The sequence below is a fragment of the Lissotriton helveticus genome, chromosome 1_2 (genome assembly GCF_964261635.1).
Source record: "Lissotriton helveticus chromosome 1_2, aLisHel1.1, whole genome shotgun sequence".
Lineage (NCBI taxonomy): Eukaryota > Metazoa > Chordata > Amphibia > Caudata > Salamandridae > Lissotriton > Lissotriton helveticus.
Genome location: NC_136058.1, coordinates 90530086 through 90552558, shown reverse-complemented (window position 1 = coordinate 90552558; position 22473 = coordinate 90530086). Strand labels below are relative to the sequence as shown.

Here is a 22473-nt window from a genome sequence, read left to right as displayed (position 1 = left end):
CCACGGTGTCTGCCCCTGCTCCACAGTGTCTGTCCCTGCTCCCTGATGTCTGTCCCTGCTCCACGGTGTCTGCCCCTGCTCCACGGTGTCTGCCCCTGCTCCACAGTGTCAGTCCCTGCTCCATGGTGTCAGTCCCTGCTCCATGGTGTCTGTTCCTCCTCCCCAGTGTCTGTCCCTGCTCCCCGGTGTCTGTCCCTGCTCCCCGGTGTCTGTCCCTGCTCCCGATGTCTGTCCCTGCTCCCCGGTGTCTGTCCCTGATCCCAGATGTCTGTCCCTGCTCCCTGATATCTGTCCCTGCTCCACGGTGTCTGTCCCTTCTCCCCGGTGTCTGTCCCTGCTCCCCGGTGTCTGTCCCTGCTCCCCGGTGTCTGTCCCTGCTCCCCGGTGTCTGTCCCTGCTCCACGGTGTCTGTCCCTGCTCCACGGTGTCTGTCCCTGCTCCACGGTGTCTGTCCCTGCCTCCTGATGTCTGTCCCTGCTCCCCGGTGTCTGTCCCTGCTCCCCGGTGTCTGTTCCTGCTCCCTGATGTCTGTCCCTGGTGTCTGTCCCTGCTCCACGGTGTCTGTCCCTGCTCCACTGTGTCTGTCCCAGCTCCACAGTGTCTGTCCCTGCTCCCCGGTGTCTGTCCCTGCTCCCCGGTGTCTGTCCCTGCTCCCCGGTGTCTGTCCCTGCTCCCCGGTGTCTGTCCCTGCTCCCCGGTGTCTGTCCCTGCTCCACGGTGTCTGTCCCTGCTCCACAGTGTCTGTCCCTGCTCCACGGTGTCTGTCCCTGCCTCCTGATGTCTGTCCCTGCTCCCCGGTGTCTGTTCCTGCTCCCTGATGTCTGTCCCTGGTGTCTGTCCCTGCTCCCTGGTGTCTGTCCCTGCTCCCTGATGTCTGTCCCTGGTGTCTGCCCCTGCTCCCTGGTGTCTGTCCCTGCTCCCTGGTGTCTGTCCCTGCTCCACTGTGTCTGTCCCTGCTCCACTGTGTCTGTTCCTCCTCCCTGGTGTCTGTCCCTGCTCCCCGGTGTCTGTCCCTGCTCCACGGTGTCTGTCCCTGGTTTTAGCTCGGTTGTTAACCGAGGCCTTTCCATTTTTACTAAAATTATATATATATATATATATATATATATATATATATATATATATATATATATATATTAGTCACCAAGAAAGAACTTAATGTCCGCACACGCTCAATGTATAATTAAAGGGTTTATTAGCGCAGAGACTCCATGTAGCCCCCTACACCTACGCGTTTCGACCGCAGGTCTTGATCACAGTGTTGCCACTAGTCCTACATCTCTTTTCAGTTTTTGTACCTTTCCACCCACTAGCAATTAATGATGCATTGTGGGGGAGGTAGTTTCAAATAACATATATCAACAGAATCGTTTATGTCAATTAAAGCTTTGTAACATTATAGGCTTTTATAACAAATTGGTCAGATCATTCTGGTGAAGTCATGATGGCACTTAGCCCATACTGTATACTGCAATACTAATAACATAAATTCTCTTATTTAATAGAATGTATGTTTTTTGCATTTTGGTTAATGCCCTACATGGGCGACACGAAAATTCCGAGCATTTAACCATATTACAGAGACTTCATATTATGTAATGCCAATATGAATCTTACTAGAGTGACTAAGAAAAGCCTATAATGTTACAAAGCTTTAATTGACATAAACGATTCTGTTGATATATGTTATTTGAAACTACCTCCCCCACAATGCATCATTAATTGCTAGTGGGTGGAAAGGTACAAAAACTGAAAGGAGATGTAGGACTAGTGGCAACACTGTGATCAAGACCTGTGGTCGAAACGCGTAGGTGTAGGGGGCTACATGGAGTCTCTGCGCTAATAAACCCTTTAATTATACATTGAGCGTGTGCGGACATTAAGTTCTTTCTTGGTGACTAATTTAAATACAGGGAGACGTTCGTCCCTGTTGTCCAGCACCTACCGTGCAAAGCGTGCACCCCTTGAGAACGATTTGGTGATTAAATATATATATATATATATATATATATACTATTTGTATAAGGCCTTTCAACCTGCTCTCTTCACAATGGCCTCTTATGTTTGTCATTCGCATTTTATTACGCACACTATAGTATAAAACATGGATCAATGTGGGTCAGCCCGTTTTACCATTTCAAAAATATTTTTGAAGGCCCAGGTGCTTCTCCAGCAATAACTTTTTGAAAAATCTTGTTAATTTTTTCTGTCCGTGTGAGCTACATTCGCTGAGTCGTCTGTGTTATGTCTATACTAATGGTCTTGATGATCGTTCGTCTCTGCCATACAGGACAGGAGAGCTGGAGGAAGGCAACTCAACACAAAGGATCACAAACAGCCCCTCAGTAGTGCACAATGACGATTCTTACAGGGCACAGCTGCGGGGCTGATTGTAGGTCCTTTGAATTAGTATTCGTGTTAATTGCAGCGCACCTGGGCGCTACAATTAACATGAATACTAAAGGTTCACAATCAGCCCCGCAGCTGTGCGGTGTAAGAAAAGGAATGCAGAGTGTCAGACACACCGTGTGCTAAAGCACACGCTGTGTTTGAGACTGCTTTTTTTTCCCAATCTCCCGCAACGAGGAAATGGCACTTTTTCGCGCCGCTCGCATTTTAAAAGCGGCGGCGCGAACGGTGTTGCTGGAGTGCGCGCTAAATTCAGCAACCTGCGCGCTTAGGGTGACTTCACTGAGCGCGCGCTCACCCGCGCAGCTTGTTGGGAACAGTGGCGCTGCGCCAAGCGTAGTAGGGAAAGCGCCACGCAATCTCTGCGTAGATGGTGCTCAGTGGCAGCCGCCGCTTCGGGCTCTCCTCGATGGTCATGGCGATCATGGCCACGTACGAGAAGAGTGGCTTGTCTCCGGCAAGGTCCTTGGAGGGCTTCTCCATGAGGGGTGCGTTGCTTGACTCCGCCATACTGGTGGTGCACTAGAAATCGTACTGGGCCGTCTCTATGCCCCTTAATCTACCCTCGAGGGTGGAGGAATCGTCGATCTTTCCAACTGTTCTTATTCCTGGCCTCTAGGGAGTGCCTGTCTCTGGATTGCCTCGAGTGACCCCAGATTTTGCTTGAGTGTGCTGGCTGCTCGCTGATCTACCCCGATGTTCTGTGGTTTCTCGTTGCGCTCCTCGGGGTGGTCTGCTGCGCACAGGTACCCTCGGGAGCCAGTGTTCAAGTTCTCTGTGTACTTCTAGTCTGTATCTGCTCCGAGATCTCCCTTGGGGAGGTCTGGTTTCCCTTGAGTTCTTGCGGGTCAGTTCTTGATTTCTCCCCGATCCGAAGCGTCACTTTTGGTTAATCACAGGCCTGTGGAGGTGTCCTGAGAGTTCATAGACCCTCCTCCTTTGCAGGAACTTGTTTGCTCGCTGGTTTCGCCTGTCCAGCGCCTTGACTGCTCATAGAACTGGAAGTGGCGCTCTGGCTGCTTACTAATCTGCTGCTGAGGCTGCTTGCCTGCCCATAGTAAGTAAACCCTGGAGTGTATGGTTGTCCATGGGGAAATCTGGCTGCTCCGAGATCTTGGTGCCCACAGCTCTAGTCACTGCTCACAGCTCTGTCTGGGGTGCTCATATTTCCTTTGGGACCCCACCTCTGTCTCTGTTCATCCTTGCTGGGGGTTTCGTCCCCCTGGGCCGTTCCCAGCCCTGCTCCTCGGCTGATCACACTGGTGGCAGCAGCGTAGAGTTGTCTCTGGGACCCCGCCACCCCCTCCCCCCACCTGCAGGAGCTCTCTCTACCCCTCCCCTTCAAGCGAACTCCTGTGTGGGTTCGCGGGCAGGTGACCCAGAAGCAAGGAAAACACTTACAAAGAGTGCCCCAGCCCCATAGTGCTACGGCCTGTTATTGAACCCACTGCCCTAGTCCCTGTAGCAGTCTGTGGAGCCCGAATACCCATGCAGTAGTACACACATGAACACTCTTGCACAAGTACACACATCATCCCACTGAATACTCCATAATGCACAACCCAGAACCCACCCAGTGGTACAATCATGGAAAGGGCAATCTGGCGGTGTCCAAAGGGCTGGTGTGACAGGTTGGTGTGCATGGACTGGTTTCTGGCTGTTTGTCGGCCTGTTTTATGGTTTGGTGGGCCGTTTTTCGTGCTGATTTCCCTGAGATTAAGACAACATTGCTCGCAGCAAGCACAAATGCACAAAGCCTCCTGTACTTTGCAGAACACCTACACCGTATTTGCAGAAGTTCAAAACCGCTCTAATTTGCAAACGTAGGTCTCTGTTTTAGATATGTGATTCGCAGATGGGGCCTCTTTTTTTTTTTTTGGTGCCTGCACCTATTTTCTGCCACAGTCCGATTCAGGCCATGGAATATGCATGCATCCAACCTGTGTGTTGCTCTGTTACAATTTATGCCACCCTTATCCCAACCCCGAAGCCTGTGTCCTTTAGGAATCAATGCTATGTATAGCTCTGTTGCCCAGCTTTGTAGAACCACGTATTCAACTTATCACATGGTAATTTGCATATAATCCAAATGTCCAGCCTTTAATGTTTCCCCCCATCCCTCATACTTATGATATCCAGTCCATTTGATTATTACATCATATGGAGACTATCCTACCAGAGCCATTTTCACACCCTAGAACCCCCCCCCCCTTCCCGTACACTCGGAAGCCCTAGCGTACTATCTCCACTCGACACATACACTGCATTTACCACAAGAGGCCTGCCCTCCTCACTGCATACAAGTTCCATCTCCTTATAATGTCCTATGAAGAGGGAGCTCCCCTCCACAGCCGCCTCCCCAATTCCATTCTCTCAAATACCCTCGAAAGACTCTTCACGCTGCCCACAGAATCCACCATTTTATCCTGACCCCTTGTTCCAGCTTCACGTGAGGCCCCTTTGGACCAAGTGCCAGCTTCTCACAGTACCCGGAGGCAGCTTCTAAATCTGCTAGGTGTATTAGCTTCTTATGGTGCCACTACTGCTAGCCAATTGATTCTCACGCATGCTATCACTGTGCCCATCAGGGCCAAGTCTCTCAGTGCCCACCAGTGTGTCCTTCTTGCATTACCTCCCTGGTGGGTTCCTCACACTTCTCAGCGATGACGGTCACATGCTGATGAGCTTTGCGGGGGTCAATAGGGGGGTAAAAGATATTGTCATTTACAATGCCAATACTTGATTAATGCTTCACAAAGGGGAAACCAATAACACTTTCAATGCCAATAGCTCAAAACAATGAAATTGCGAAACCTATTGCATTGTAAATGCTTGTTTAAAGTAGTAGGCATAAGCTTCTTGGCAATATGTTTCACAGACTAAGGGCCTCATTTAGAGTTTGGCCGAGAAGGAGCACCACTGCAAAGCTGCATTACTCGCACTCAGCTACATTTATGTTTTAAGCTGGGGGAAGCACTGAGTTTTCAATGGTAGAGCCCATGCTGGCTTCACTGACAGAACTGTTTAACCTGGCAGCCCATTTCACCAAAAGTCCATGTGGGTATAGTGCATGTTGGTGACCGTCTCTCGTTTTCCGGACCCAACACCTTCATGTGAAGCATTATGACCCTGGGTGGAGGAATTGAATAAAGGACCTCATTTGCAAGGGTGAGAATTCCATGCTTATCAGACCATTTTTATGTTTTCTGAAAGGAACGCCTACGTTTGTTTTCAGAAAACAAAAGACTTTGCGGAGTGGGTCCATTAAACATGGCACCCACTCTGCAAAATGTCAGTGGCTTCAATGGAGCTACCAGAGTGGTGACCCTGCCAACGCTACAAAAATATACCATTGTGGCATTCAGAGCTTTCGTGAAGTGTCCCATTTCAGCTGCTTAAAACAAGTCTTGGTACCCTTTTCATGCTGTTTTGTTTTGTTTCAATCCTTTACCAAAACCTGGGCTGACCAATCCTGTCAATGTAAATCTTAAGTTCCTCTGCAGTGAAGCCATTCAAAGTTCCCGATTTCTATACTATTCTGCATGCGCGGAATTGCTTCTGCATGGAACAACTTTCTCTGTGTCCAAAAATCACTTTTGTCATATAGTTGAACATAAGATCTTAAACTGATGCTTTGCTTGTTAGTGGGATATATTCCAGAGGCCACCCATCCATCTGAGCTGCATAGTCCCTTTAAAGAGTGGTCAGATACGTAACTTTAGTAAAGAAGATTCTGCCGAGTTAGTTATGGATCTGGTTGGATTGGCATGCCCTTCAAAAATATACAAAGCAAAGAAATCTCACCATGCTCATCAGTCTGTTGTGTGTCATTGTTGTAGCATGAATTCTCCATCCTTGTAGGTGGTTGATGATGGCATGTGCATGCTGGATGGGTGCAGCTCTTGTGCTGCTCTGCAAGGCATGCTGTATTCAGTAGGGACTTGAAACTCCGCCTACTCTCGGCCCATATTTTTAATTGTCCACTGTAAATTGTGCCTGTTCATTGGTCAATATGCTTAGTAGTTCCTCCTTAGTACCGCCATGTCTCGTTTTGTAACCTGCCATGGCAACAACCCCTGTTACATGTGTTGTTACTCAGTATGCTTTAATTACAGCCCCCAAACACTATTTTCTCAAATAGCTTTGTCCTGCTTGCTGTTGCAGGCAGGACAGACTCTCTCCTAATGCTTTTTTTTATTGCATGGGTGCCAAACGCATTTCCAATGTAACAGGTCTCGCATTTGTGAGAGTTTAAGCTATTGGCATTGTAAATGACTGTGCCTTTTATTTATCTGTTTTAAAAACAACACATAAATAAAAGGCCTAGTCATTTACAATGCCAATAGCTCAAACACTCGTAAATGCGAGACCTATTGCATTACAAATGCTTTTTTCTTTGCCTTACTAGATCTTTTAGTGGCATTTGATACACTTTTAACATGAGCCACTTGTTAACATTCTTTCCACTCACCTGGTTATGGATGGCTTAGTCCTGGAGTGCTTTTTCTTCATTTTGGAGGGTTGATGGCAGCTTATTTGGATAGATTCTTCCCTTTCAAAGCCCCAGCATATGAGATGAATCTCAGTCTCTAGAATCATATCTCAATGTTCTCAGATTTTGTTGCTCCAAATTCTCTTTTATGGACTGTCCTGAACCCACTCTGAAAGCTTGGGTTGTTCTTTCACTTTATATTTCTTTTGCAAATATTTTAGAAATGTTCAAACAGATTTTTATGGTTTGGTTGTGTTAAATGCCTTATTGTAATGCTGTTTAACTCATTATGAAGATGTCTCCATGTTATTTGTGGTTGCATATTTTGTAGTTCATTGTATTTTCAATGCAACTGTGTACTTCCCTGTATTGCACAGAACACAGTGACCACCCTGACCAAGGTATGCTGAACTAAATCTTTTACACAAATAATAAATTGCTAATATAGGCCTCTGCAACTTACCAATAATTTAAACGTTAATGTTCGTTTTCTTGTTATTCGCAAGAGGAGACAAAAATATTAAAACTGACAATTATTCATGCCATTCCGAATAAAAAAAAAAAGCATTTAGCCTTCTTAAAATGGTGTGATAAGGCTGTGATAGTTAACGGGTTGGTATTTTTCAGATATATTGTGTAAAATTGCACGTGATCAATATTCCCACAACATCATTTATTGCACACCATAAGGAAATTCTTATACAGTTTTTATCAACACAAATCTGTGAGCATAGAATGCTAGCTCTGGGGTCATATAGATATAGGGCCATATGTTGGTAAAACATGTTTTGCAATTCTCAAATTGCGATTTTTAGGGAATCACAATTAGAGAATTGCAAAACCCAATGTAGGTAGGATTAGCAAAATATTTTGCGAATCCCTCATATTCCTTATTTGTGAATCGCAAATTGAGATTCGTAAATAAGGAATATCTTCCCATTCATTCCTATGGGCTAGAAGGCCCATAGGAATGAATGGGAAGACATTCTCAATTTGCGATTCTCAATTAGATAATCGCAAATTGAGAATGCAATTTCAGGGTTGCAAGGGTGTCAATAGGACACCCTTTTGCACCCCTGAAATAAACATGTGTGCACATGTGGCAAACCTACATGCGCTAAGGGCATGTATGTTACCACATGGCACTTTGAAAAATGCAAAACAGTGCATTTTTCAAAGAAATAACAAATTACCACCAACCTGAAGTTGGTGGTAATTTGCGATTCCTTAAGCTAAAATCACACAATTTGGGTGCTTCCTACATTGCATTTAAGGAATCGCAATTTGGGATTCCTTAAATGCATTCGCAAAATAAGGAACCGCAAATTTTGCGATTCCTTATTTTGCATGTAGGTTTTTGTTTGCTACATAGCATACTGCCCAAATTGCGATCGCAAAAGCTGAAATTCTGCGAATTTCTGCATTTGCAATCGCAATTTGGCTACCTACATATGGCCTATAGAGCCTAAATTAGAATATGATGGACACATTATGTATCCTTTCCATGGTGGAGTAGTTGACTCCCGCCAAGGTGAGGGTACTCCGCCTGCCTAATTTAGAGATATCCCCTAAACAACGGACATCTTTTGCATGTCTATGAACTGTGTCACAGTGGTTCCTATAAATGCATTGAAAGCTTGACTAGTGGCTTTGCCAATGTGAGGGAGCAAACTTTCAACATTTTATGTTGATTTTCAAACACAAAATTCCAAAGAAGAAGTTGTTTTTTGAAAAAAAAAAAAAACAATTATCCCCTCGCCATGGAAGTTTTCACGCATGGTGAGGGGCTCATTTTGCAGTTGTAACTGCCCTTACCACAAGCTTTGCCTGCTGGTGAAGGACAGTGAAAACTTGCCATTTGTCCTCCCACTTTAAATAGGGTGGTTTGAGAAATAGCAAAATCTCCAATGGACATTACTCTGTTCGGTCATCATAGGTGTATGAAGGAGACAAAGCAGTCTCTGCCATCAACATACTATCACTGTTGAGACATTGTAAGGTCTCCACCAAACTCTAAAACTGGCCCACAGTTATTGCCTACATGAATTGAAAATGTTATTGCACCACATGTATAAATGACAGGGCCATGATCGTTTTTAGCCTGGTTGGATTATAGCCGGATCTTCTCTGGCAATAAAGGTTTGTGAATTGAGCCCTGTATATCTTTCATATTTTTTTCGAGATTCATGTTTTGACTTCGCATTAGAGAAATACGATCATTTATGTGTTTTATTTTTCAATTTCTAAGGTCTCGGAATGCAGTTGGCCAATGAGACAAGCCCCTAGTTTGCACAACCTCTACGCTGTTTGTAAGAACATGCATAATTGGTTACAACAGAACCCCAAAAATGTCTGTGTCATCCACTGCATGGTAAGTACAAAGCAAAGAATTGTAGGATTTGCACAGTGCACTTTTTCAGAACTCTTACACTGAAAACGAAACATCCCATCTTCTAATGTGTTACACCTATGTATATTTTTTAAGGAGGAAACGTAATGGCTTTGGTCTTCACACTTGTTTAAACGAGTTCAGAATGTTGTCCTCCTCAGAGCTAAGAATGGAGATCTACTGAGAAGTCTTGCCTTCCTCAAGTGTCTCTAAAGACATCAAGAGCATGAATACCTCATCAGAGAAACAAGGGGAAACGGGGAGGTGTGAGAGAAAGCACAGGGGTGCTTGCTGGGGTGCTCTGATGTCAGAATGCCATAGGATGGACAGGTGTCTTGTTGCCGTCTGATGTATCTCATGTGGCAGATAATAAGAGTTTTGAATAAGTAAGGTATAAGTCAACAGATTGGTGCAGAAAGAAGGGTCCCACAGTCAAAGTCAGATCCAGGATCATGATATTATGTTAAGTGTGCTGTTTTCCTGTTGGTTGTATTCTAGGTCTCAAAGTGATAGTTTCGAGCATCCAAGTAGAAAGAAATCACTTACACACAGTTGCTTGTGTTTCATTTTATTGTTATTTTATACATAGTATTTGCAGACTGTCTTAAATTTTTTTTCATTCTAAGTTTGTTGCATACCATCTTGAGTCAATGTCCTGGGTACGTCCTGGCTGGAATATTCAATTTTTCTTCCTTGTCAGGAATCAAAGTAAGAGTCTCTGTGGACCCACAAGAAAAACACATGGTTTTTGTCTCCGGCGTCGTGGTCCAACCAGTACTTACCCAGGACATAGACCTGACCCAAACCAGGAGACATTCAGGACCACAATTTGTGGATTCTATCTACGAAGCCTTGAGAAAGCCCCCGCCATTTAGTCACTGTAAGGGGTGAAACACGTGTTGGCTGTAAAACAGGAGTGTATGCAACAAACTTAGTATGAAAAAAATGCAGGACAGTCTGCAAATACTATGTACAAATAAACAAAAAACACAAACAACTGTGCAGAAGTGTTTTTCTTTCTACTTGGACTCTTGAAACTATAACTTTGAGTCTTAAAAACAACCAACAGGAAAACAATACACTCTACATAATATCAATTTAGCTATGAGAAGGAGTTGGCCCAACCCCTAAACATTGTGGATAAGGAGAGTGAGGATCCGGCCTGCAAGTTTGCACCAACCTCAGATCCAGGATCAAATAGGCAATAATGAGACCAAATGTTGATTAGTATACAGGCGCTCTTCCTTTATACGCCAAGGAGCAGACAACTCCAGAACAGCAGCAGGATGAGCATTGTATAGAACACAAGACAGGAACTATGAAAATAATGGATGAGGACAACCAAGGAATGCAAAGAGGGAGGAAAACATCAAAGGTGATTGAATGCAAGGCTGAGTGTATGAACAGAATGAAAGCAGAAAGCCAATAAATCTATGAAATCTTGGCAAGCAAGAGACCATGACTGCGGTGTGGTTAAGTAATGATTTTACTGCTAGTGACAGATGTGAACCTCTGCCTCTGAAGTCCCCACCCAATGGTTGTTAGCGATCTATTTTCCCTTACTAGCTATTGCAGTCTTCCCAGTCACAAGTCTCTTCTCTGTCTGAATCTTGTTATTCTGTGAACTAAGAGAGCAGTGATCTGGCACTATTGTGATTATTTACCACAGGTAAGAGCAAACCTTATATTGCTCACCTAACTCTGTGACCCCCTTCCCAACTCAATCCTGACATGTATCCTTACTAATTTAGAAGACATTTTAGGAAGAGGTCTCCCTAACTCGTGTTCATGTAAAAATTAGTATATTATGTCCATACCCAATCACCTAGTAATCTTTGTGTACTTTGGTAAACAATCACATTTCTATGAGAATCAACAGATTTCATGTGTTGATTTAAAAGAGTGCTGTGGATAAAAAGAACACCGTTAAGTTTGTGATGCACTGAAATATTGATGAAAGACGTAGACTAGATACACATAGAGATGGGGTCAGAAATGAGATTCAGCTCGTTTGTCCATGCAATAGCTCTGAGAGCTCTGACCCATCCATTCGGGTCACCATCAATAAACTTCAAACATAACCAAATACAGAGCATAGCATTGAGAAAGCTATCATCCACCAAAGACTGTTTCATCCATACCAAATCACCAACCATAATTACACACCCATCTTAAGTTCCTCTTTCTACAAATACTCCCTTATTATCTACATATCCCTGATTTATTTGGTACACCTCATCTTCCTCCACATTTCTCTCAAAATTGTATCATCAGTATTCTGTCTTTTCTCCAGCAACCATGCTGGATGTTCTTACACTACGTCAGATGTACTTTGACCTTTTCGCAAAAGAATCTACTAAACCCATGACAAATGTACAGCCGTGTGGCCGCTTTGTAAATATACTCACATTATCAATTGATAACATCTGCCACAACCACAGGGCCTCTGCACTTGTGGTGGAGGCCCGCAGTCGTGGCTAGACCTCCGTAGCTGCAGTTACCCACTCCGCTGCCCCTGCCACTAGTGCAGGTTCCCCCCGCCATGACTGCAGAGCCTCCGCCATGAGTGTGGAGGCCCTTTGTGATATGGCCCCTTTGTATTCTTGAGTTATTACTCGCCTTAGACTCAGTCCATTCACACATCTTTCTGTTCACGTGTTTCCATTGAGTTCTACCAAAAATAGTCCGCATCCCCCCTCCTAGTGTTCAAAAACTCTGAGTGTCCTTTGTGACAAATTGGCAATTCTTTGCTTGGAATCCATCGGAGTGACTATTTCATTACAAAAAGCTTTTGCTGGTCACCCCACAGTCAAATAGTCTTTTGCTTTCACCTCATTTCCGTCCTTCATTATCTACTACTCTTCCCAACTTGACAGCCACCACAATGAAGAATCCTGGTAACCATTGAGGACCAAAAATCACATTCAGTCCAGCCAACAAAAAGCAATCCTAAAGAAAAGTATTATTGTTCCACCAAATTCCCACATTATCAGATGGTGCCACGTTGAATAACCTGAATATCCTACATACCGAAGGAATGCTTCACTTTATTGATGATGCTACCTTTTGATGAATTTTCAGCTATTCCAAGGGCATCAAAGGTGGAATCACTTGTTACATTATAAAACTCGGGTATTCCTCCTCTTGTTGGCAAGTCATCTATTATTTCTATGGTAGTCCAAGTTTCATTTGCAATGAGCGAACATACTCCTATCAAGACAAATGGAACACTCTGGACTGGCACCTACTGTGAGCTTTGACCAGTGCCAAATTATACATTGCGCTCAGTTGCTTGAAATTCATGTTCATAGACTTGGCGTAGACCTTAATGTATTAAGCATTGCAGTTGGCAAAGCTAGGTATTGATGCATTGGTCAGTGCTACCATCGTGACTAGGATGGACATGTACCCTTTTCAGAAATAATGTGCCTATAAAATGTCATATTTGCCTTGTAGAACCAACTTCTCTGGATGGAAGGAGTGATTTGCATTAGGCAACATTTCTAATTTAAATTCGAATTCTAAATGTAATATCAGGGCTGTACTTGAAAGCATTATTGATCAATTATTGTTATGACATGGGACCGTCTAAGTGACCTTCTGGAATATTTTACCACCTAACATGATTCCAAAGCTCATTCGTTTATATCAGTACCTTCACATATGAGTTGTTAACATGGCCCTATAAAGGGAATTGCGTAGTTCAAACAGATTAAACCATATGTTCAGATTCCACTTTGAAAACATTATTAGACTAATAATAACTGCCATTATGTTATTGATGTGAGGCAGACAGTGTTCTTCTCACTGAATGTCTTCCTGCCTCATGTCCCTTTACAGTTGAACCTTCCCTTTCTCATTTCTTTTTGACACTACGTTTAGCAGAGGTACGCACAGGTTTATCCTCTTCACTGATACCTGCCATTAGGAGGTCTTGCCATTCTTCAATCGTAGCTCCTTGTGAGTGACATACTGATTTCTTGTGATATTTAACCAATTGTCAGAAAGCCTCATTGATCTGGAGCTGCACCTTTTGAATCCCAACATCTTCACCGAGCCGGTGAGCAGCTTGGGATGTTCTTTTGCAGTGATTGGTTGTTACCATGCATTTAAAGGACAGCCACTAATTTTAGTTGTCCAAAAGTGGTGAAAATAAGAAGACAAGACTGCTGAGATTGGACAATCCATGAATCCGTGACAAGGACATAAGATTTTATGGGCCCATTCCTGAAGATTAGTGAAGTCTGAAGTACCCTGGGCATTTCACAAGTTATTTTGGACATCTATGTTTACATGTGCACATCTGGCAGCTCAAGGTTTAGTTGGTATTTCATTCTATGGTATGTTGGTACACATAAGGTAAGAGATGCTTCACTGTTAAGCATACATATGGAAAGTCCCCAAATGACAAACAAAATAAAACAAAAAAATAAAACACTCCTGCACATTCACTCAGTCCTAAGTTAGCCATCACTTTTGACTACATATACGTTATTTAAAAGTCTTTGAATTTCTTAATCTCCGATTAAGTTTTTCATTTCTTCTTGCAAATAGTACATTTTATCTGTATTTCAGTAATTAACTGTTTCTGTACTGGTAAAGTGGCATTTGTATGCTCATTCCACGTGTGCCTACTTCTATACCCTCTAATTTCCATGTCTTTGAGAAACATCTAAGGTACATTTTGAAGCTCCTGAGCTAAAAGTTAATTTTGGTCTAAACTTCGATTGAGGCCTGTAGAGTAAATGAGTAGTGCAGGAAGCACGTTTGATAAGTTTAGGTTTGGGGTACATTTAAATAGAAGGACACTGACATCTCATTTAATGTTTGCATAAGAAGGGTTTGAATATATTCTGAAGGGAAGGTTATAGATGAAAGTCACCTCTCCACTTGTATTTTAATTTGATTATAGCTAGCAGTCTTTGATTGGTAGAACATAGAGAATGACTCAGAGAATATTGACAGATTTTATTGCTTACATTCTTCAAAGCATTTAGGGCCGTATGTATGAACACATTTTCCCAAAGACACATCTGGCCCTTAGCCACTTGAATGTCACCCGGAGGTTTTCATTTGCTTGTGAATCAATGAATATCATACAAGGATAGTGAAACAGAATTAGCCATGTTCGAAAAGTACCAGAGGTGTAGCGTCATGGTTGACAGCCTGCAATCTTACCACTACCTAGTTCAGGAGTACCTAATAAAAGGTATTTTCATAATTGAGGCATGTACACTTTGGTAGCAATGTATAGGATGATTTGTCTCATTTAGCGTATGTCAAAAAGGATGACTGTGTGACAGCTCAGGTGTGTTCATTCATACATATTTCTCCATCCCATAGGACAGCATGGTTTATAATCATGACAGAGACAATAGAACTGTCGTAACGTATGTATTGGGACTAACCTTCTAGGCTCTACGCTGCAGTTAATCCCTACTGTGGTCTTCTGACATACAGATGCATTTGTTTGCCATTAGTGTAAGACTGGCTCTGTAGTCCTTATGATCTGAGCAGCATTATAAATGTACATGAAAGGTGAATGCATGGATCCGATATGACAAGTGAGCAACTGCCTCTACACCATATATTAGTAGTGAAAAGTCCATGGTATTAAAGAATACAAGACACATCAAGCAAGTGAAGTATTTATATAGCTCCCTCGTTAACACACTCAAATTGCATAAAATACAGCTATGAATCCACATTTATGCACAGAATGAAAACCTGATTTATAGTGATCCAGTAGAACAAATTATTCAACAAAAGTTCCGAATCCACCAACCACTACCATCTACAACTTATTGGACAGCTATGTTAAGTTGATATGGGACAATTATAGGTAACATTTACACAGTCTTCAATTGCTGGAGTAATAAGCAATTGAATAATTTTGTCCCACTCTTAACTCCCATTTACTTGGTGTTTTCAAGTCCTGCAAATTTCTCGACTAGTTAAAAAAGGAAATTCCTGTTTTTTAGATAAAGATGAATTATTGTTATGTCCTTATGTTATGTTTTCTTATCTAGAAGTCACATAAAATAACAGAAAGCTATGTTAACTGAGATTCTGTATTAAATATTTTCAATAAAACCCTTCTTTCCTTGATGTGAGATTCAAGTTGAAGTGGAAGGCAGAAAAGCAGAGCATCTCAGTGCTAACAACATCTTGGGAATAACATTATTTTAATAACCATGCATTTATAAAAATAAACAAACTTGAAAGTGTGAGAAAGATATGTGAAGAGTGTAATAGAGTAAACGGCTGTAAGAAAAGAGGAAGAAAATACTCAAGCTAGATTTATCTAAAACATGTAAAATGATCGGTGGTTAAATCAATTATTGCACTGATTGTTCTCTTTTCCTTCAAATTCTCTGTAAGGTAGCTGCCTGGTATTTAAATGGTCTGCCAGTAAACCAACAATAGTATTAGAAGCATAATAGGAGTGTCTTACCATAAAATTGATTAGCGAACATAGTTTACAAATAAGCAACTGGTCATTTTCACCTATCTTTTCTAGAACTGCAATTTTAAAAGATGTAGAAGGTATTTATTCTGTAGAGTTTGCATATAGATTTAAAGAGCTATTCAACTGTCTATTATAGTTTCAGCGTGCTCATGGTATGGAGTTTCTTCTTTGTTCTTTCCTCATTTGGCTGATCTTGGAGCAATGCCTTTGCTTTGTCGTTAAGTGTAGTATTTGCAAACTAGTTTTAACATAACAAAAGTAATATGCTAGATTTCACCAGTTCTGGTTGAAAAGAAAGGTTTATGAAACCTGAGAACATTGTTAACCTTTGTGAGGCAGGACTATTGCCAAAATGTATAAAGTTTCTTAAAAATGATAATTGTCCTGAAGATGTATATTAAAATTTTACTTAACAGGATGGGCGTACAGCCTCAGCAGTTTTGGTCAGCGCCATGTTTTGTTTCTGTCATCTCTTCTCTAATCCAGTTCCTGCTATACAGTTGCTCAACTCAAAACGACCAGGAATCGGACTTTGGCCATCCCACAGAAGGTACTAAATGTGGCTTGAATATCTGTTTTAATTGCAGATGTTGCAATCAACGTCCTTATAGTGTAATACTTCATATTTTAATTAATATTAAGCTATTAATGTATTTGTGTAGAATCAGCAATTTAATTTGTCCTACAAGTATGTGTATATCTGTATACTGTTGCAGTTTGGAAAGTGTGAATTGCCTGTTTCAATGTAATTAGAAGTGTCATTATTAAACATAACTCAGTTGATCTCCTTGCTGGGTAAGGAAACATGTCACCCAAAGATCATGATTTACCACCTGTGTACTTATGTATAATATTGTGTTTGCATTTGGTTCCTAACACAGCCCTTGGGCAGCATATACTTTTAAACTATCTGGTGAATGCTCAATGTATAGTTAGCTATATGCAGTTCCATTAGTTGGTAATACATTAGGTGTGGTTCTAAGTTAATGATGGGTTTCCATTTGTCATCGCTTTAAATATATTGTATTGTAGTTGCATTCATATAACATTTCATATGCCTGATATGGGTCAGAAACACATTAGTGGACCAGTAATATTCTATACTATAAGTTGTGTTTGATTTTTAAGAATGTTGAAATATTTGTGCCTTGTTACATCAGTGCTGAGAGCTTACCAGTGACTTAATTCACTCAGAAGAAGATAGTGCAGTTTTGAAGAACCTTTGCAGCATGTTGCTGGATGCCCCACTCAGAGAGTGGTTAAAAATCCTTAAGCCTAGATATTTCCGCACTCATGGTCACCCAGAAGGATGTTCCATGAGCAGTGTGGAGCACTGAGTACTAAGGGTGGTGGAGTTCAGCTCTGGGCAAATGGTGTCAAACTTTGCCTTCTTTGTGTGTCATATTCAAGTCATGAGTTTCGGGAAATGTTTGTGAACAAAGCTGATAAATTACTCTTTCTAAGCTGGGATCTTATTAATGAGAAACTAGAAGGGTTTCCCTTGTACTATTAGGAACATGTTGGCACCATTTTTACTGTGAGGAGCCACCCTTTGGTAATGGAATTAAATAGGAAACTCAACAGACCTTTTCAGCATCCAGTACTGGACAGACCTTTGTGGGAAGTGTTTAGTGTAATGCCTGATGACCAGAGTGGTGCGGTTTTCCGACATTGATTGCTGCGCTTGAGCTTGTAGCAGAGCAAAGAAGAGTGAGAGGTAGAACTCATTAGCTTTATAATAATTTATTTTTGTGTCTACTTTGAATTGTATAGTGTAGGAATAGAGTCTCTGTGACAAGTGTTTTGGTGTTGTGAATGATGAGGAGTGGAAAGTACTTCTGGCATTGCTGGGGTTTGTTCAATCCTGAATTGGATTGAAATAAAGAGACAGATAATTGTACTTGTGATCATGCCATCCACCCTTGAGGAAAATATGTGTTTACTCAGGTTATGTTCCTAAGTTCTTTAATATCCATGCGTTGCTATTATGAGTGATGGAATCTGCTTACTCGTTGGTGTGATACTGTATCATCTGTTATGAAGAGACAAATATCCCTTCTGTTCTAAAATTTCTGAATTGCAAGTGATCTTGGATAGGATTTATTTTTATCAGAATATATAACATGTAATTGTAGAATGTATAGAAAGCGTTCACCTTCTGCTACTCACAGGTAGTTCGTTGACATGGGCACTCTGTTGTAAGATTGAAGTTTATGAAATTTAATGTAGATCCTCTTTTAACAGTGTAATGTGAAAGCTAAAAGTGAACTTTTTGTATTGCAGATATATTGGTTATATTTGTGACCTCGTTGCTGACAAGCCCGTCCAACCTCACTGTAAGCCTGTTAACATTAAATCAGTCACCATTAGTCCTGTACCCTTTTTCAATAAGCAGAGAAATGGATGTCGACCCTTCTGTGATATTCTTATTGGAGAAACCAAGATCTTTTCAACAGCACAAGACTATGAAAGAATGAGGCAAGTGAATTAATTGATCCTGGGCTACAAGTCTGACCCACTCTGTTTCATGTTATTTTAGGATAATTATTTTTGTGTGTGAAGATGTTCTAGTAGTACATACATTAAACCAACAAGGCACGCCCCCTAGAAGCAAAACTAGGCTCATATTCATATCATGCTCAAAACGATCACAAGTTTTTGATATCATAATGTAAATGTCAGTTTTCACTGTGAAGTTTGCATTTTTGTTAGGCCTCAATAAATGCTTTATTTTAATAAATCAGTCACAAGACCGTGATATCATTTGTGAATGAATATGTACTTGTAAAGCGCATGGCTACCAAAGGCCTCCCAGTGCTAGAGACAGAACCATTACCGATATTAAGGGTATCAGGGGAACAGCAGGGTCTTCAGAAAATTAAGAAAAGAGAGGTGATTGGTCTCAAGCCGAATATGATCTGGAAGTTGATTCCAACACTTCTCCGTCATCTCGGCGAACAGCCGTCCGCCAATCCGCACTCGATTTACTCTAGGGACGACTACGAGACGTTTCTTTTCAGAGTGTAGTGCTCTTTTTGGGAAGGAAGGAGTGATGATGGATCTTAAAATCGGAGGTGCCCTTGAAGACAGCACCTTATGGGCAATGCAAAGGGCCTTAAACTGGATTCTCTTTGGCCACTGGCAGCCAGTGCAAAGAAACGATGAAGGGCTTGGCAGATGCCCGATAAGGAACCTGCATAAGAAAGCGTGCAGCGCAGTTTTGCACTATTTGCAACTTTTCAATGGTAGAACACGAGGATCCTAGATAAAGCACATTGGCATAATCAAGCCGTGCCAAGATCGGGGCCTGCACCAACAGTTTCCCTGCATTGAAAGGTAACAAGGGAAGGATTTTCCTAATCATTTTTAGGATTCCAAAGCAAGTGGCTGCCACTCTAAGCACTTGCTCCTTGAACTCCAGTTTGTGGTCAAACCACACCCAGAGATATAATTTGTGAAGTACAAATATTACAAATGCATACCCAACAGTGGAGGGGTGTGTTCATTGTGTATTGTAAATCCTGCTCAACATAAAATGGTCTCCTTGTAATCTATTGTGAGTCTGAACTTGTAAAACCTGAGCGCATTGGAAATAGGTGCCGTCCATGAAGCTCCAGGATAGGTTAAGCAGTGCAGCGACAATACAATGTTTGCTGTAACCATGAAAATGTATATAGACTTCTCTGGAGGAAGAGCCTCTCAGAGTACCAAAGTAATTGTTCAGTTGTCTTAAGGATCACATAAGAGATGAATGTCAATCTTGCTCCATGTATATTTTCTTTCTTGAAAGCTTCTCCAAAAACATGAGTGCAACACATTGGACCAGATTTTGGAGTTGTCTCGGTTTGACTTTTAATGTAGGTTCCTGTTGTCTTATTCAAGGGGCTCCATTTTCTTTAGGAGTGTTTTGGGTTTTAGTGTATCTGTATGTAGAGGGGGTGGTGGTTAAGTAGGTGGCATCACTCAGTCTTGCAGTTGCTTGTGGTGTCAGTTTGGAATGTTGAGCGAGACTGGCCATTTGTGACTGAGATCAGATGTTAAGGGAGACTCAGATAAACGGGACACACTAGGATTTTCAGTGTTGCAAGGGGTTCTTCGGATGTAGAGACATTAAAAGATCACATGGTAGGTTTTATTTCAAAACCATACCTTCTCAGTGAATGAGTGAGCCCATAGGGTTAGCTGGTATTACTAATGGTCAGTATGAGTGAGCTAACATGGTTAGTCAGTTTCTACCCAGTTTCTTTCGTACAGTTTATCTGAAGAACTCCTGCCTTGCAGATCTTCAGCAAATGCTTATAAAAATGGGCAAATGGGTCTTATTATTTTATCTTATAATCATTCTGAATACTTCCTGTCTGTAATTGTTTTGTGTTTTCTCTTGTTGCCACACAGGTGATTATAAATGATTTTTGTAAGATGATAGTCCCATATGATATGAGACAAAGAGTTACCAGCGTCCTTATTCCTGGTAAAGATGTTTAGAGAATTAGTGCAAACAAGATGAGGCTAAACATGTAGTGTATTATGAGACTGAAGAGCTCGTGAAAATATCCAAAAGTAAACTAACTTATGGTAATGTCACCTAGTGTGCAGGTAGTAAGAATAATAAAGTAGTCCTAGTAATTGTAGAGTATTTGCACCCACAGGCGTGCCTCAGATTCTCTGTGACCATGTAATGTTCTGTACTGAAAATGGCAAATGAGAATGAGGCATGTCCTTCTGTAGAAAATGTTGTGTGTACTCCAAAATTTTGGATACAGACTTTCTATGAGGGCAAATTGTGGAAAAATATTTATGAAAGCACTCATCAGCTAAAAATGTGAGTTGTGTGAATGGCTTTCAAGTCTCAAAATAAAAATATTGCCCACCCGATATCAGACTGGGAAATACTTATTTCTCTCAAGATACTAATGTGTTACTTTGTCTTTACCAGCCACTCCAAAAAAAAGACTTCCATGGTGTAGGCAGTCAGGAGTCTGTATTACATACTGTACATTGGTTCACTTTGTCATAATGTTCATTGTCTATGTGAAGTCTTATTCTCATTTGGTCAGAGTCTTTCTGTGTCTCTCTCTGAAAAAACCAAAGGTTAAAGTAAAGTTATAGTTAAGTGAATTTGTCAGTGACAACATTAAAGATTTGAACTAAAATAAAACACATTTATTAAACACAGAAGTTTATTAAGGGTGAGTGGGACTGCATGGCCCCCCTCCCCAAGCCTTATTAGGCTCAGTGTACCCTGTCCTCTAGGGACAATTATTTGAATAAAGGGGAGGGAACAATGCGGTCTATCTCCACGAGCATCTTCAGATCCTGGCGACCCCGTCCTCAGGGCCGTACATGTATTTAAAAAAGGGTAGGTGGCCACGTGACCCCCCTCCCCAGAGTTCGTATTGACCCCCCCTCTCCTATCTTTATTAGGCCCTGTGGACCCTCATCCCTGAGCCACTTTTTTAAATAATGGGGAGATGAGCATGTGTGGCCTCCCTCCCCAGGTCGATTTTGGCCCTAGGGACCTCCTCCCCAGGGGCCCAATCTGGTGATCAGGGGGAGGAGTGAACACAGCCCCCTTCCTGAGTCGATATCGGCCCCAGGGACCCCATCCCCTGGGGCCCAGACAGTGGTTAATATGTAAAAAATTTAAGTGCCGGTGTTCTTGTAAGGAGGCAGCTTGCACCAGCTCATTTCTCCTGATAGCTCCGCCTAAAACAGAACCAGCTACTAACCTTGAAAGTTGGGAGAGAATGTGACATGACATAACCAGGTTTGAGTCTCGGCGGTGGGTTAAAATCCTGTGATTCTGGGTAAATCACTTATTCTTCCCCTGCCTATCATAAACAAGGTGGCCACTAATTAAGTGCCAGTGCTGGGCATCGGAAACAACTGGCTCAAATGAAGCACTGGGCCCAGTGTGATTTTAGGAGGAGAGGGTACGTGAGAGGGTACGTGTCCATGCTGCTTGAGATTAGTTCAATTTTTCAGAATGGGAGTGTAGTGAACCTTTCTGCTTTCTCTGTAGATTCAAAATCACATGTGATGGCCTCAAAGATCATAGCAACTTCCATTTGATTCTGATACACAAGTTTTATTATACGTAGTCATAAAGTTATTGGCCAACATTTGTTCCTTTCCAATTCACACAAAACTCTTGTTATGTAGGTTTCAATATCCCCAATTTATAATTGGGCCACTGCTTTCTTTCACAAGATCATTGGGTATTTGTCACAAACTGGCGTGTTTCCATCATCTTGCCTAGTTCTATCATTTTTTATGTCTTTTTCTGAGTTCACAAGGATCTTTAAGAAAATTGAAAAGACTGCCATGTCACCTGTTAGACCTGTCATCCTTAGGATGGTCTTTAGCGAACCTTTTGCCTCCCATTTTTGCTGATTCTTTTTGTTGGCTATAGACTCTGAGCACTTTACCACAACTAACCAGTGCTAAAGTAAATGTGCTTCTTCCCTAAACATGATAACATTGCGGTATTGATGATTGGCATATTTGTTGCACTGGTTAGTCACTTGTAAAGTGGAATACCATATATCCTGGGCCTCTACTTCAAATGCAACTAGTATGCTGAACCCACAGAAGTAGCCTTTCAATCCAGTCAAAGGCCTGCCACTGCAGTGCCTGTGCATGCAGATTACTGGTACTCTGACTTGCCATTTAAAACTACTTGCCACACCTTAAACTCCCTTTTTCTTACATATA

General features: G+C 41.9%; 1 protein-coding gene across 6 annotated transcripts in view; it reads left to right on the top strand.

Annotated features, from left to right (window-relative positions):
• DNAJC6 (DnaJ heat shock protein family (Hsp40) member C6) overlaps positions 1 to 22473 on the top strand; it is a 417360-nt gene that overhangs the window by 244166 nt on the left and 150721 nt on the right. For all 6 annotated transcript variants that reach the window (XM_078669025.1, XM_078669033.1, XM_078669042.1 and 3 more), the window contains 3 exons: positions 9150 to 9272; positions 16176 to 16309; positions 18043 to 18237. In XM_078669025.1, coding sequence (XP_078525151.1) covers positions 9150 to 9272; positions 16176 to 16309; positions 18043 to 18237 — 452 coding nt within the window. The remainder of the gene's footprint in view (positions 1 to 9149; positions 9273 to 16175; positions 16310 to 18042; positions 18238 to 22473) is intronic.